Here is a 17,282-nt window from a genome sequence, read left to right as displayed (position 1 = left end):
TTGAAAATGTTTAAGTAATAATTTAGTTTAGTAAAGTGTACACTGACCATGCAGTATTTAAGTAGATAACATATTGTACATATGTATTACAATACAGTTTAGATTGACTCAAAACTTGACTACTTGCTACTACTACTACTACTACTACTACTACCACTGCCACTACCACTATTGCTGCTGTTCCTACCTTTACTAGTACTTCTACTATTGCTGCTACAACTACTACAACTTCCACTACTGCTACCACAAGCTACAATTCCTTCTGCTGCTACTACTACTACTACTACTACCACTACTACTACCACTACTACTACTATTGCAACTTGAAATACAACTTGGGTAATTGTTATTTATGAGTATACTAAATGTAATTCATAACCCGGAAGAAACCATTCAGGCCACAGGTTTAAATGAGCTCTGCCCTACACAGACGAGTAATAGAATGCTGGGGAACTAATTAATCTGGTTTGTTTGTTTGTTTCAGAAATACATGTTTCAGAGTCCCCTTCTTGGAATCTGAAATGCATGCATCGAACAAGCTAAATGAGCAGTTGAAGGATGGAAACTGACGACAACGTGCCACAAGATGGTGCTGTGGCTAGGCCTTCTACAGATACTGTAGCTGCCACAGAGGGAAGTCAGCAGCAGGGGGGACAACCCACTACAACATCAACACCAGATGGCGCCGTGGCTAGGCCTTCTACAGATACTGTAGCTGCCACAGAAGGAAGTCAGCATCAGGGAGGACAACCCACTACAACATCAACACCAGATGGCGCTGTGGCTAGGCCTTCCACAGATACTATAGCTGCCACAGAGGGAAGAGAGCAGCAGGGGGAACAACCCACTACAACATCAACACAAGATGGCGCTGTGGCTAGACCTTCTACAGATACTGTAGCTGCCACAGAGGGAAGTCAGCAGCAGGGGAGACAACCCACTACAACATCAACACAAGATGGCGCTGTGGCTAGGCCTTCTACAGATACTGTAGCTGCCACAGAGGGAAGTCAGCAGCAGGGGGGACAACCCACTACAACATCAACACCAGATGGCGCTGTGGCTAGGCCTTCTACAGATACTGTAGCTGCCACAGAAGGAAGTCAGCATCAGGGAGGACAACCCACTACAACATCAACACAAGATGGCGCTGTGGCTAGGCCTTCCACAGATACTATAGCTGCCACAGAGGGAAGACAGCAGCAGGGGGAACAACCCACTACAACATCAACACCAGATGGCGCTATGGCTAGACCTTCTACAGATACTGTAGCTGCCACAGAGGGAAGTCAGCAGCAGGGGAGACAACCCACTACAACATCATCACCAGATGGCGCTGTGGCTAGACCTTCCACAGATACTGTAGCTGCCACAGAGGGAAGTCAGCAGCAGGGGGCACAATCCATTTCAACAACCACCCACAACTACATAGGTGAGGCTGTATGCAGACTTTGCCTTAGTTTTCCTTTTTGAGGATAGCAAAAGGGGGGGGGGGGGGGGGTCATCAAGGCACCATAATTCACTGTGTAGAGTATCATCCCATGGTTGTTGGAGAACCCTATGATTGTGGGTTCCAGTTCAAATTTTACAGAATCAGAACTGTATTTTGGGTTTCCCCAAAGTGGTAATCATCTAAGACTTGCATCATTTCCCTCATTTAGCTGACATCCGTAACTCACTCACTCACTCACTTCAGTGGAGAGCCAGCCACACATAGACAAAACCAGGAATCTGACTAGAAGATGTTTAATTTCAGTGGAATATATCCTAACTTCATTCCCTCTTCACTCCAGATTGTAAAGTTTCACATTTTGACGTGTCCAACTCTCCTGGCATGGCAGTCGGGGATAGCAAACACCAAGGCTGTATATCTCAAGGTAGGAATTGTCAGTCTTAGATTTATCAACAAATTTGTATATAGCCAGCAGGGCTTGCTCCTTTCAAAAGTTACTGGTCCTTTTCCAAATTACCTGTCCTACAACTAAATGATGGAGGCCGTAAAGCAGCCGAACCTGAGTTCACAAAGTGACTGAGTTTCCCAGGAGGACTCCGAAAGTTTTAGAACTCCTCACCCCTAAAACATCTTTTCCTGCACTCTCAGATGTAAACTCCGCTTCCATTCGCCTCATTTCATGGCAAATTGTGACCAAATATTGGTGTTGTTGTTGTTGTACACGTCATTACAGAATGGTGGCCGGTCTTTCTACCAAGATGATCTGGATATATCATTTTTTTCTTTCCCCCTATATATTTTCTCATCAACATTACATGAGTCACGAGCAGTGTCCAATTGAATAAAGTAAATATACAGAGAGAATGGATGAAATATTGACTAGCCAGACGTGCCATCTAATGTACACGTCAGCAAGCCTAGGTAACTTTAACTGGCCACGGGCCAACGGGCCAGTAGTAAAATCGACCCCTGAAAGTAATGTAACCTTTTGTGTTTAAATGACCTTCTGGGTTTTTGACCCTTGGTTGTTTGTTATTTGGAGTAATAGAATATATCTCTAGTACATAGATTTACATAACTAATGTTTAGAATTATGCTTGCAGCAAAATAATCCGAGTTTTAGCAAACACTGAATTACAATTTTTATTTTTGAAAGAGAATAACAAAATATAATGTTCATATACCGGTAGCCATTATGTTTGTTCTCATTGTTTCCAGGGTGTCTGAGTGTCAGGATCAACCAGCTCAGTGATATGTTTGTGGAAACCCATGCTCTTGACAAAGCACAAGAACTTCTGAAAAGACACAACCACGTGGCCATCTGTGGAGCCCCTGGAGACGGGAAAACTACTGCAGCTCTCAGGATCTGTGAAGCATATATGAAGAAAAAGTATCAAGTATTGTTTGTTGAAAGTATTGAAGAGTTTGACAGTGATGTTATCATTGAACGAAAATTTGACATGCTGGTTGTGTTTGACGATGTGTTTGGTTCTGTTACATTTCCAAGCAGCTTGGAGAAGATACACAGAGTATTCAATGCCTTGGTTGATGTTTTACTGCGCTTTGCAAGAGACAAGGAACTGACAGCCGAAGAAAAACAAACCAAGAAGAAACATAACAAAAGCATGAAGAAGGAAGATGAGAAGCAATGTGAAGATGAAAAGACACCAATCTGTAACTACAAGCTTCGCTTTATATTCACATCCAGAAGCTACAACTGGAATGAAGGATGTGCAAGACTACATCAGTTCAAAGTTAATCTGTTTAAGCCGGAAGCCATGGTTGATATGATCAAGACCTGTTTAACCAGTGACGAAAAGAAACGTATCATGGCATTGTTCAGGAGTAGTCAAATGTGCGATATCTCCAGTAAGGACATGAAAACCATTACTCAGTTAAAAGACAGCATGTTTGGATATCCGTTGATGTGTAAGCTGTACTTCACCAACCCAGGGTTACAGATGCACAGACTTGTGGACTTCTTCCTGAAACCGTTGACCTACCTGAGAGGTGACCTTGACACCATTGTTCGTGAAGGCAGCAGTAGATCGGCAGCTCTGGTTCTCCTCGTCCTGTGTGGAGGGAAGTTGGACCTTATTTCCTTGATGATGGGGACAGACGAGAAGGTCAGAGATCTGCTCCACGTTGTAAAGGAGAAGGTAGCATCATGCACTGATGCAGACATCAGCAGAGAGATCAGCAACTTTACCGGCACCTACTGCATAATGGAAAATCATCTAGCCTCCTTCTCACATCCATCCATCCACGATGCAGCATCTTGTGCCCTGGGCAATCTCAACATTGTGTTATTAGTAAAGCATTGTTCTCTGCAGTTTTTATACGAAAGAGTTCGACTGAGCAAGACTGATTCTCTGCAGACAACCCAAACTGATGATGTTACAAACATGATCCAGATCACTTCCCGTCTTTACCCATTACTGATCAGCAGGCTGGTGGAGGGTATCCGGGAAGGATGCTTTAGATGGACAGTAGGCCACCCTGTATTCAGAAACGATCAGTTAGCATCCTCGCTGATGACGGAACTGGCCAATGACTTGCCTCATATAGTGCACCAAAAGGACAAGACATCTGGTGAATGTTTTCTATATTGGGTTTCCCTGTCAAATAATGATTTGTTGTTCCAAAGGTCACTCTTACTAATAATTAAGAATGGAAATCTTTCACATGAAAGTGTGATAGACCTGAATGACAGTGCCATAGGTTGCGTGAAAGCTGGCATTGTGAGGAACCTGCAACACATTGTTGTGGTGCTAAAGAAGCATGGGGAATTTGATGTAGACAGAAGGATGCAGACAAACAAAACACAGCTCATCATTGCTGCAGAGGCTGGACACTTGGATGTGTTCAACTTTCTATTGCAAGAAGGAGCAAATGTTTCAATGAGGGACAGGAAAGGAAACAACTGCCTTCATCATGCATGTCAATCTGGAAACAAAGATATTGTCGAAGTTGTTGTTGAGAAGTTTCCAGATATGACTGATGATCCTGATGGACTGGGAAACACATCTGCAATGTTGTGTGTGATGTCAGGACACGAAGAGATCCTGAAGGTCCTGGTGTCACACGGTGCTGATCTGAAAGGGCGAGGTTATAGGTATTCACATATGGCATGTGCAAGAGGTCATAGATCAATCGTCAGACAATTGTTGTCTTATGAAGATATCAACATTAATAAAAGAACAATATATCAACAGACACAAGTCATGATGGCAGCTGAAGCCGGACACTCTGATGTTTATGACCATCTTGTGTCAGAGGGAGCTGATCTCTCACTTACTGACATCATGCACAATGACTGTCTGATGTTGGCATGTAAGGGAGGAAAAATGTCTATAGTTAAGCACCTCCTGTCCTTGAAAACATTCAACATCAACAGGAGAGATAGGTTGGGGAGTACACCAGTCATGATGGCAGCTAAAGCCGGACATTCTGATGTTTATCACCTTCTTGTGTCAAAGAGAGCTGATCTTTCACTTACTGATGACAGGGACAGAGACTTTCTGATGTTGGCATGTGAGGGAGGAAAAATGTCTATAGTTAAGCACCTCCTGTCCTTGAAAAAATTCAACATCAACAGGAGAGATAGGTTGGGGAGTACACCAGTCATGATGGCAGCTAAAGCCGGACATTCTGATGTTTATCACCTTCTTGTGTCAAAGAGAGCTGATCTTTCACTTACTGATGACAGGGACAGAGACTTTCTGATGTTGGCATGTGAGGGAGGAAAAATGTCTATAGTTAAGCACCTCCTGTCCTTGAAAACATTCAACATCAACAGGAGAGATAGGTTGGGGAGTACACCAGTCATGATGGCAGCTAAAGCCGGACATTCTGATGTTTATCACCTTCTTGTGTCAAAGAGAGCTGATCTCTCACTTACTGATGACAGGGACAGAGACTTTCTGATGTTGGCATGTGAGGGAGGAAAAATGTCTATAGTTAAGCACCTCCTGTCCTTGAAAAAATTCAACATCAACAGGAGAGACAGGTTGGGGAGTACACCAGTCATGATGGCAGCTAAAGCCGGACATTCTGATGTTTATCACCTTCTTGTGTCAAAGAGAGCTGATCTTTCTATCACGGAACTGTTCTGGGTGAACAATACCTTCAAAATGACGTGCTGGTTTTCTTGGGGAATTAGTCAGCAAAGAGCCAGAGTCACAGGAGACTAATCACAATTTTATTTTCAAGAACAATTAACAATTTACAATATCTTAGAATATAACTTAGGGTGCCACAGAGAGTCGGTACACACTCTGGGCTGTGGGAGAGAGGTCTGCTTGGTAAGAGAGTCAAACCCCTTCTCTGCCTAAAACCTGCCTACAGTATGTATTTAACAAAAATTTAAACAATAAAATGGAATGTGATTGGATGATACACGATTGGTTGTGTCCTAAGCTAAATGGATGGCTAGACAGAGGGGAATACTAAATCCTGTTTATCCTGTTGGACTGGCACTAATCTTGTTGACATATTTACTGGATGCTTTGAAAGAAATTAGGGTGTCACTATAGATGAGCTTGTATGGGGGCTAATCCTTAATGCACTATAGACGAGCTTGTATGGGGGCTAATCCTTAATGAGTCTTAATTGAAGTAATGTTATTCTAATATACCCCGGTAGGTGATGACAGATATACTTAAATAAATATCCTTTGTCTGGGAGATGGGATCTTGATACCTTTGGCTAGCATTTATCTAAAAGCTTCAAATCAATTAAACTATGTAGACGTAACTCTTGTCTTATTGAATAGTATGTCTAGAAGACGCGCTCCCATTACCTTAGGCTAGCAACCATCTAAAAAGCTTTAACTGAAACTACTGATATTTTATATATGCATTTTACCTAATGATAATTATTACTTGCTAAACTATAATTATATGAAAGGATGTATAAATATTACGCCATGATAACTCATAAAAGCACTTGATGTAGATCTAATTATTATAAGATAACTTAGTATAAATGTTATCCCATGATAACTTCCCCTCCGTCTGAAAAAGTTTGGACCCCAAACGTGTAAAAATAAAAATAATTAAGGCTTAGATGGACAATGTATAAAGTTAAACTGGTAGTAGTGAATAATAATTATTATAGAGTCTCTTTGATATAAGGAAACATAATATAAAAATGCTGTCATAAGGGGTTCTGGATGTGGAGCTGGCTTGTCTTGGCACTCTGTACTGGTGGTTTTATGGGTGATGTAGGAGGCCTTGAGTTCCACATCCTGGATTGGGGTTGTAAGGTACTAGGCTGTGTCCATGGAGGTTTTACATGGAAACAAAGAAAAGAGAGTTAGCATGTTCAAATAATATGTCATATATAAATACTTCCTCAGTTTGTCTGTAATAACTAGAAAATAAAACAAATATGATAATTATGATGTAAAAGATCAGTGCATAATTATTACTAAACGGTGTCATGACCAGGAAGAATGTATTGGCGGCAAATTACAAAGGTTTATCATGAAAAAAATAGTAATATCCTTCTACTTTTGGATACAATCATTAGACACATTATATGTGCATGTGCATATAACAAGTGCATTGATTTGTTACATTAATACGGTATACAAAAGGTGTATATCATTGTTAGTTTTCGTAACTATTTGGTTTGCCTTTTCTTTGTTTTGGTTCATTTCGGTTGTTAAGTTTGCTTTATTTGAATTTGGTTTGTTTCGCTTTGATTTTCCTTCGGTTCAATGCGATAGGGTTTGGTTTATTTTGCTTCGGTATGGTTTGGGTTCGATTCCCAGTATGGTTTGGTTCGCTTCGGTACGGTTTGGGTTCGATTCCCAGTATGGTTTGGTTCGCTTCGGTACGGTTTGGGTTCGCTTCCCAGTATGGTTTGGTTCGCTTCGGTACGGTTTGGGTTCGCTTCCCAGTATGGTTTGGTTCGCTTCGGTATGGTTTGGTTCGCTTCGGTACGGTTTGGGTTCGTGTCATTTCACTTCGGTACGGTTTGGGTTCGCTTCGGTACGGTTTGGGTTCGATTCCCAGTATGGTTTGGTTTGTGTCATTTCACTTCGGTACGGTTTGGGTTCGCTTAGGTACGGTTTGGGTTCGATTCCCAGTATGGTTTGGTTTGTGTCATTTCACTTCGCTTTTGAGATTGGTTGATCAGGTCAATGCTCAAAATTTGTTGTGATACAAATAACTCAGATGATCAGGCTGATGCCATTTGTTCTCAACTGGCGACCCATAGTGAAAAGACTGGACACAAGAAAACATAACAAGATACAGCTAATAGCTGTTTCGTGATTTGCACCGTTTATTCAGGAGATTTTGTATTTTGATCAAGAATATGTGCAATTGGCAGATATCAGAATATATGGGGAGTAGATCACCGTATGGTTGAGTGGTACCACATTCTGTGTAATTCAGATATGATTCACGGTAGAAAAAGGTGTTGATATTTCCAAAGTCTTTATGTGGAAAAATACCCCTTTTGGATTTATAAATTGGTGCTTCCTCTGGATCGTATGGAGGATTATCTTCTAGACAGGACCAATTTCGGAGATCCTGCCAGCTATCATCAAGGTAGCGCTGTATGAGGTGGGGAGGAACACTTTCAAAATAGCATGTGTGGACAGTATCAGGATGTTCTTTATATGAGACCTTGACATAGCAGTCTCCTTGAATAATTTCAATGCCCAGAACTCTTTCTATTTTATGTTCTACTCTTCGTAGGTGTTTGGGAAAAAACGGATGTGGTTTGACATTTAATTCTATGCATGGTTTGGTGTTGTCTTGCTTGACATTTCCTGACATTGTATTCCCTGACAGAACATTGACTGATTTATTGTCTAGTGCTGATTCCTTTTGGTCGAAAAACTTATGATTCTTCAGTGGACGTTTTCGTCGTTTTCCTGACATACTTCTTTTGAGGTGAAATTCTCTCCGAATGGAGTCTGGAATGCTGCTGCCATACTCCCATGTGTTTCCTCTTTCTGGATCCTTCCATTTTACTCTGTAGTAGATTTTGCCATTAGCTCTCTTGGAACTAACAATTGAGTGGATGTCCTCTGGATTGAAGACCTGAGGGATGTCCTTGGTTTGATAACCTGATGTTGGACTTGGAGGTTGTACCTGGCTGTCGTCGGGTTGTTTTCTGGATTTGGGCTGGTGATGCTTACTATTCACTCCTCTTTTCCCTTTATTTACCTTTTCATTTACCTTGGTTGGAGCACTAGGACCTGGTGTGGCATGATTTTCCTTCATGGTTGCCGTGGGACTGGTAGGTTTTTCTGTTGTACTTGAAGCAGGGTTTTTCTTCTTTGTTGGGGTCTTTTGCTTCTGACTCTTGTTGCTGGAAGTACCTGCCTTTGTTTTGGAATTGACCTTCTTACCTTTCTGTTGTGGAGGTGATTGATCAGTAGCCTGGTAAGTTGAACTTGTTGATGGGGAATTGTTGCTGTCAAACTGAGTATCATTGACTGGTTCCTCGTTGTCATCCATGACTCCTGAATCTATGTCACTGGGGTTATTGAGGTATGGTTCTGGAGGATACTGCGGACGATCAGCAGGATCAAAATATGGCTTCAGACGGTTGGCATGGACCAGTGGTTTGTGTATTTTGTCATCAGAACTTCGGCGCAGTTTGTAGGTATAATTTGGACCTGTATGGATGATATAATAGCTACCATACCACTTTTTGGTTAATTTGTTGGAAAGGCCTTTTTCAACTTTTTGACAGTAAAGCCAAACTCTTTGACCTGGGGCGAATTCTGGTTCTTTAGCATTTCTATTATATTGTTCTGAATACACCTCCTTAGCCCGAGCAGTGTTTTCAGCTGCGATTGTTCTAGTGATTTCAAGCTCCTCAAGCAAATTGGAAAGATAACTTTTGTTATTGTGGCCTAAATTTTCTTTTGGAATTAATGATACATCTTGTGGAGCTCTCATTTCCCGGCCGAAAAGCATAACATATGGGGATTTTTGAGTTGATGAATTTGGAGCCATCCGATAGGCCATCATGATGCCAGGAATGAAACGGGGCCAATCATTTTGAGACTTGTTACAGTAGGCTCTTAGTGATTGATTGATATAAGAGTTGAGCCTTTCTACACAGCTGTTAGTTTGAGGATGGTATGGGCTGGTATGGGTAAATTTAATTGCCAAAAGTTCACAAATTGCTTTGATAAGTTTGGACATGAAGTTCTGACCTCTGTCTGAAATTAAGGTCCTTGGAGCGCCATACCGACAAAATATTTCTCTGACGAGAACATCTGCTACTTCTTTGGCTTCTTGGGTCCGAAGTGGAAAGGCTTCACACCATCTAGATGATGCATCTGTGATGACCAAAATGTATTTGTACTTATCTGGTGTTGTTGGCAGGGGACCGAGAATGTCAACGTGCCATCGGGTGAAGACCTCTTCTACAGGTAGTGGACGAAGTGGTGCCTTCTTGCCATGGTAGTGCCTCTTGGTCTGTTGACATACCTCACATGTCTGGACATAAGTAGCAATATCGCTGTACATTTTGGGCCAGTAGTACTTAGGTCTCATGGTGTTGTGCATCCTTTCTTTCCCATGATGGCAACCACCAAACTCTGAGTCATGATAGGATTGCAGGACTTGATTTCTGAGGGTTCTTGGGACTGCCAGCTGTTTAATGAACTTGTCTGCGTGGCCTTTCTGTCTTTGTGGAACGAATCGGTATAGGATGCCTTCATCAATTTCAAAAGTATTGGCTTCAATAAGAATCTTTTGACGATCCTTTTCATTTTGTGGAAGGACTTCATCCTCTTTGTAGTCAAAGATTTGGATGAAATCTGGACAAATCCTTTGTAGGTGACGTAAATTTGGATGTTCTTTTATACTTACTTCAACCAATGTGTCTTGGGTAACATCAGCATTTGTAGCATGTAATGCTGCGACAACATTAACTGGTACTGACTGATAATCCTCTTCATATTCAAAGGTGACTGACCAATGTGTTGTCTGTGTGTCTGATTCTAAGTGATTGACAATAGGTGTGCAAATATCCTCAGTCTGAGTTGTCTGTGTGACTTGTGTGGATGAATGGGTGTTTGGCAAGATTGTGGTACTGCTAGTTGATTTGCTTTGCTGAGTTGAAGTTACTGAGAAGACTGTTTTCTCAGCATCTTCTTCTGTCTGATCATTACAGTTAATATTTTCCTCATATTCCCTACGTGAGAGAGCATCGGCATTCCCATTGGCTTTGCCGCTGCGGTGAACAATGTCAAAAGTGTAGGTAGAAAGTTCCAAAGACCATCGTCCTAACCTACCTGTGGCATCCTTGATGGATTTCAGCCACTTCAATGCTATATGATCAGTGTAGACTGTGAATTTGGAATTTGCAAGGTATGGACGAAAGGATCTAATGGCTTCAACTAGAGCTAAGCCTTCCTTTTCTGTAATGCTCCAGTTCTTTTCGCTGCCATGAAGAGCTCTACCACCAAAAGCTATTGGATGTTCATTATTCTTCTCGTCTTTTTGACTCAAAACAAAACCTATGCTCATATCACTGGCATCAGTTGCGAGAAGAAATTCTTTGTCAAAATTTGGATAAACCAGAACAGGTGTATTGCTCATAGCATGTTTGAGTGTGTTGAATGCCTGATCACACTCAAGTGACCATTGGAACTTTGGTTTCTTTCCTACTTCTGCCTCTGAATGCTTCTTTAGCAAGGCATTCAGTGGAAGCGCTATGTGAGCGTAATTTTTCACATACTTCCTGTAGAAGTTTGTGAGACCTAAGAAGGAGCGAATCTGCTTTTGTGACTTGGGCACTGGAAAGGTTCTAATTGCTTCAATCTTTTTGTCATCAACTTGAACACCTCCACATGATAAAACATGACCCAGAAAAGATACTTTGTCCGTTGCAAAATTGCATTTGGATGGCTTTAGTGTTAATTTTGCCTGTTTCAGATAGTAAAATACTTGCTCCAAATGTTGAAGATGCTCTTCAAAGTTTTTGCTGTAAATTATCAAATCATCAATGTAGATCAGCGCAACCTTAAAAAGCAATTTTCGTAGCACTTTGCTCATGAGCTGTTGAAAACAAAGTGGAGAATTTGTCAAACCTTGGGGCAATCGTTTGAATTGATAAAGGCCTTGATGGGTGACGAAAGCAGTTTTATGCTTTGAATCTTCATGTAATGGCACTTGGAAGAAGCCATTAGCAAGGTCTAAAGTTGAGAAGATCTTAGCTTGTGCATTGGCGATGTTATCAACAACATCATCAAAAACAGGAAGAGGCCATGACATTGGTAAAGTGACAGAATTCAACTTTCTGTAGTCACAAACAAATCTATATGAGCCATCACGTTTCTTGACTAGGATAATTGGAGCTGAATACATAGAAGTTGACTCCTCGATCAAATCATACTTCAGAAAATCATCTATAAGTTCTTCAGTGACTTTTTGGAGATGAGGAGATTGACGATATGGTCTACTCTTAACGGGTGGGTGGTTGCCAGTGTTAATGGTATGATGGTGCAGGTCAGTCTTACCTAAATCTGCAAGACTTGTTGAAAACATGTTTCTATTTTGTCCCAAAAATCTAAGTAGTCTGTGTCGTTGGTCTGGAGTCAGTTGTGTATTGGTCAAATCAAATCCCAACTCCTGTGCAATTTTGACATAATCCCTGGTGTCATTGTCTCTCTTCTCATTGTCGGTGTTAATGGTACTGATGAATGGTTGGTCAGAGCCGATTTCAAAAACAGAGTCTTTGTCAATGTAACTAAATTTGCCTACAACTGTACCCTTGTCAAGAACCTTTTCTTCTTGGGAGGGATTCATAAGCCTAAATGTAGCAGTCTTGCTTTTTGATTTAGAAAGAGTTCTACCGCCTGCTACATTAGAATGAGCAGTGAGGGAAGCAATGGGTTCAATGAGGATGAGGGAATCCTCTTTGGTCTCTGATAGTCTGACCTTGAAATGAATTTCACTCTGAGGGGGGATGTAAATCTGATCTATTGTTTTTGCTAATCCACTAATCTCACGCACTGAATTGGCTATGAAATTGATATATTGCCTATCTGAGGTGCTGTTGTTGAGTATCAAGAAATGACAGCTATAATCTAAGACTGCATCATTGTCATCAAGGAAGTTCTCACCTAGTATCACTGCCTTCGGCAGTGTAGGCAGTACATAGAATCTTTGAGAAAATTCCTGATCCTCAATGACAAAATCTAACACAACTGAACCTAACACTTTAATTCGCCGCCAACACCTTTTACCTGTGGAAAGGGTGAGTTTCCAAGAGTAAGGTTTTCAAAAGCTGTGCTCAGAAAAGCAGACGAAATACAACAAATGGATGCCCCTGTGTCTACTAAACAATTTGTTGTTGTTGTGCCAAATTTTGCCTGAATTACACTTTTGGCAAGGGGCGTAACTAAAGACACTGTTGGAATTTCACTTTCAAAGTTACTTTCCATACCAGACTCCATATTTGCCATGACACCTATTAGTATGTACCGTACTAAATTAAAGGATGACAAGAAATCAACAATGTATTACTTACAATATTTGAAGACTTTTTCTTCCTTTGTTGGTGTCTTTGGAGGAGTTGGTTGTCTTTAATCCAGTGTTGAGGTCAGAGGTTGATGCAGCTTGCTTGTTATTCCATCAGATGATCACAGTTGGACATGTCCTCCAATGGGTTCTTGTAGCTGGTCGTAGTTAGTTCCTGGACTCTGTGGTTCCGAAAACGATGATTCTCCGCCAAATTATCACAGAACTGTTCTGGGTGAACAATACCTTCAAAATGACGTGCTGGTTTTCTTGGGGAATTAGTCAGCAAAGAGCCAGAGTCACAGGAGACTAATCACAATTTTATTTTCAAGAACAATTAACAATTTACAATATCTTAGAATATAACTTAGGGTGCCACAGAGAGTCGGTACACACTCTGGGCTGTGGGAGAGAGGTCTGCTTGGTAAGAGAGTCAAACCCCTTCTCTGCCTAAAACCTGCCTACAGTATGTATTTAACAAAAATTTAAACAATAAAATGGAATGTGATTGGATGATACACGATTGGTTGTGTCCTAAGCTAAATGGATGGCTAGACAGAGGGGAATACTAAATCCTGTTTATCCTGTTGGACTGGCACTAATCTTGTTGACATATTTACTGGATGCTTTGAAAGAAATTAGGGTGTCACTATAGATGAGCTTGTATGGGGGCTAATCCTTAATGCACTATAGACGAGCTTGTATGGGGGCTAATCCTTAATGAGTCTTAATTGAAGTAATGTTATTCTAATATACCCCGGTAGGTGATGACAGATATACTTAAATAAATATCCTTTGTCTGGGAGATGGGATCTTGATACCTTTGGCTAGCATTTATCTAAAAGCTTCAAATCAATTAAACTATGTAGACGTAACTCTTGTCTTATTGAATAGTATGTCTAGAAGACGCGCTCCCATTACCTTAGGCTAGCAACCATCTAAAAAGCTTTAACTGAAACTACTGATATTTTATATATGCATTTTACCTAATGATAATTATTACTTGCTAAACTATAATTATATGAAAGGATGTATAAATATTACGCCATGATAACTCATAAAAGCACTTGATGTAGATCTAATTATTATAAGATAACTTAGTATAAATGTTATCCCATGATATTTCACTTACTGATGACAGGGACAGAGACTTTCTGATGTTGGCATGTGAGGGAGGAAAAATGTCTATAGTTAAGCACCTCCTGTCCTTGAAAACATTCAACATCAACAGGAGAGATAGGTTGGGGAGTACACCAGTCATGATGGCAGCTAAAGCCGGACACTCTGATGTTTATCACCTTCTTGGGTCAAAGAGAGCTGATCTCTCACTTACTGATGACAGGGACAGAGACTGTCTGATGTTGGCATGTGAAGGAGGTAAAATGTCTATAGTTAAGCACCTCCTGTCCTTGAAAAGATTCAACATCAACAGGAGAGATAGGTTGAACCGTACACCAGTCATGATGGCAGCTAAAGCCGGACATTCTGATGTTTATCACCTTCTTGTGTCAGAGGGAGCTGATCTCTCACTTACTCATTACAGGGACATAGACTGTCTGATGTTGGCATGTGAGGGAGGTAAAATGTCTATAGTTAAGCTCCTCCTGTCCTTGAAAACATTCAACATCAACAGGAGAGATAGGTTTGGGAGTACACCAGTCATGATGGCAGCTGAAGCCGGACATTCGGATGTTTATCACCTTCTTGTGTCAGAGGGAGCTGATCTCTCACTTACTGATGACAGGGACAGAGACTGTCTGATGTATGCATGTGAGGGAGGTGACATGTCTATAGTTAAGCACCTCCTGTCCTTGAAAACATTCAACATCAACAGGAGAGATAGGTTTGGGAGTACACCAGTCATGATAGCAGCTAAAGCCGGATACTCTGATGTTCATGATGTACTTGCGTCAGAGGGAGCTGATCTATCTGGTGTTAACAAGTAATGGAGATCACCTACCTGTATAAAAGAACCTCTAACCATTGAAAATGTTTGACATAAAGATGGGGAATTGAGAATGAAACGTCAGGTATGGTTGCAGAAAACCTCCTGATCTGTATGTACTCCAGACTTTAACCTGTTATCTTTTATCTTATCCTGCATTACTACTAAATGCAATACCTGCTGACATTTGACAGAAGCGAGCTGTGTGTGGTCCAGGCAAAGAGAAAAAGTTGTTCCAACCAACCTGATGCAGGACCAAAGCGCAGTACCCTGGTGGCCCCGGACGCGATGATGTCAAACAACTGCACATTACTGCTTGTCACAGGACAGACATGTTGCTTCAGTAAATCATCCAGTGTGATTTTCTGTCTTTGGTGCCTTCTTGTTGTTCCAATCCACCATTTTGACTTTCTTTACGTGTTTTCGTGGCATATGTCTTTCAGTGTGGCGTGGTCATGTTACATGTTAAATTCATTTAGGCTCAAATACCTTTCAAGTGTTTTACACTTTCTTATTGTACTGTTTAATCTAAATTACACTTTGTGTTTATTCCATTAACTTGGATAATCTCGGATCATTCTGTCTTCAGGTTCAATTTATGATTGCTCATGGTATCAGTTGCCTTGATTAAAAATCTTTAACACATCCTCACCGACGTTGCCTTAATTATGCACATATTTGTACTATTGATTTGATGTGTGATTATTGTACGCCCTTTCAAGCTTTCACAGTTATCAGGAGGTCTCATGTCTTGCTCAGCAGGCCCAGTGGCATTCCAGGAGATTGTCAGAAGGTGATCTGTTCTCAATATCTTGTATGGCCACCATTAGAGTCTAGAACTGACTGGCATCGTCTTCCCATGGAAACAATCAGATCCTGAATTGTGGCCTGGGAAATGTTCACATGCAAATGAAAACCCAACGTGTTTATAGCCCAACAAGTGATGTTGCATGTGCATGTCATGCTGCTGTGTTTCGGCGATTGTGTTTGTTGTTTGTCGCCAGTCTGCAATATTCCAGCTGTATCATGGTGGCTTTATGGAGAAATCTGTCTCCACGCAGATCGTAGACATCTACCGTTTTCATGAATCCCATGATTATGAGTGTGGTGCTGTCAAATCAAGGATCCCTATCTGAATAGAATCGTGTAATTGAATCATCCAAGCATGGATATTATCCCAAACTTGATTTTCAAATGATGCCTTTTGTGCCAACTGGCAATGAATTTGACTACATTACAATACCATTTGTATCCAGAGCTTACACAATTTTGTTGAAAATTACAATAATTTAATAGGTACAGCGAAACCCTATTATTATTCTCCGCCACAAAGTGGAAGGGGGATATAGGAATGGGTGCTGTCCGTCCGTCTGTCTGTCACATTTCGTTTCCGGAACAGATCTTCAAAAATGTTCTGTACTTCTTCAACAAACTTGGCACATAGATAGGTCTAGTGGTGAACTGGTGCCTTTTGATAGTTTGGAATTTAAAAAAAAAAAAAAAAATTCAAGTTTCCATGGCAACGACTTTTACATAGATAATGGCGATAGTCTCAGATCTTGAAAACCGTACCATATTTCTTCACCAAACTTGGCACATAATGTCATATCACAGTATTCTTGTTGGTAAGTTCTGCATTGCTTGAGTGAATGTTCCTCCAAAAGTGTCATGGACACAGTTGTTGCATTCACTGACTAATTTCGTGCAGGAACACAACTCATTACAAATACAACAGTGTAACTGATCTTAAACCTACTCACCTGTATAAACACTGCCTCCTATCCTGTATATATTCTTGTCAACCATACTCTGTACTTCACTTGCTTTATAACGGTGTTAGAACCTACACCAAAACCATCGCTCCTAATTGTAATAAAGAAGTTGTTCGTCCATATGTCTCATCCTTTATCATTACAAATACAGTTACATATTCTATCATAAACTGCAGATGGCAAAACAATGCCAGTAATAACTTTTCTTAGTGCTGCAATTAGGCCATTTACAAACAGGCCCAGTGAACATAGTTCACAGGAGCTTATGCATTGCACACACCCGACATGTCATATTAGCGGGGGATGTGAGTATTTCATGCTTGTTTTGGATGCAACATTCACGAAAACATTTTTGTCTGTATTTGTTGGTTGGTTGGTTTGTTGTTTAACGCCGCTCTCAGCAATATTACAGCTATATGAGGGCGGTCTGTAAATAATCGGGTCTGGACCAGCCAATCCAGTGATTGATTTCATGAGCATCAATCCACGCAATTGGGATACGATGACATGCATCAACCAAGTCAGCGAGCCTGACCACCCGATCCCGTTAGTCGCCTTGTACGACAAACACAATCACCTTTTACGGCAAGCATGGGTTGCTTTTTTGTCTG

The 17,282-nt window shown here is 41.0% G+C and overlaps 1 protein-coding gene across 1 annotated transcript in view; it reads left to right on the top strand.

The window, feature by feature from the left end:
- LOC124112904 overlaps window positions 1-16,437 on the top strand; it is a 46,280-nt gene extending 29,843 nt beyond the window's left edge. The window contains exons 6-9 of the mRNA XM_048386535.1: window positions 587-1,432; window positions 1,794-1,877; window positions 2,672-5,546; window positions 14,078-16,437. Coding sequence (XP_048242492.1) covers window positions 587-1,432; window positions 1,794-1,877; window positions 2,672-5,546; window positions 14,078-14,900 — 4,628 coding nt within the window. The 3' untranslated portion in view covers window positions 14,901-16,437. The remainder of the gene's footprint in view (window positions 1-586; window positions 1,433-1,793; window positions 1,878-2,671; window positions 5,547-14,077) is intronic.
- The last annotated feature ends 845 nt before the right edge of the window (window positions 16,438-17,282 follow it).

Source organism: Haliotis rufescens, unplaced genomic scaffold (genome assembly GCF_023055435.1).
Source record: "Haliotis rufescens isolate VD_foot unplaced genomic scaffold, xgHalRufe1.0.p SCAF_6, whole genome shotgun sequence".
NCBI classification, from domain to species: Eukaryota; Metazoa; Mollusca; class Gastropoda; order Lepetellida; family Haliotidae; genus Haliotis; species Haliotis rufescens.
This window is presented reverse-complemented; position numbering and strand designations above follow the sequence as displayed.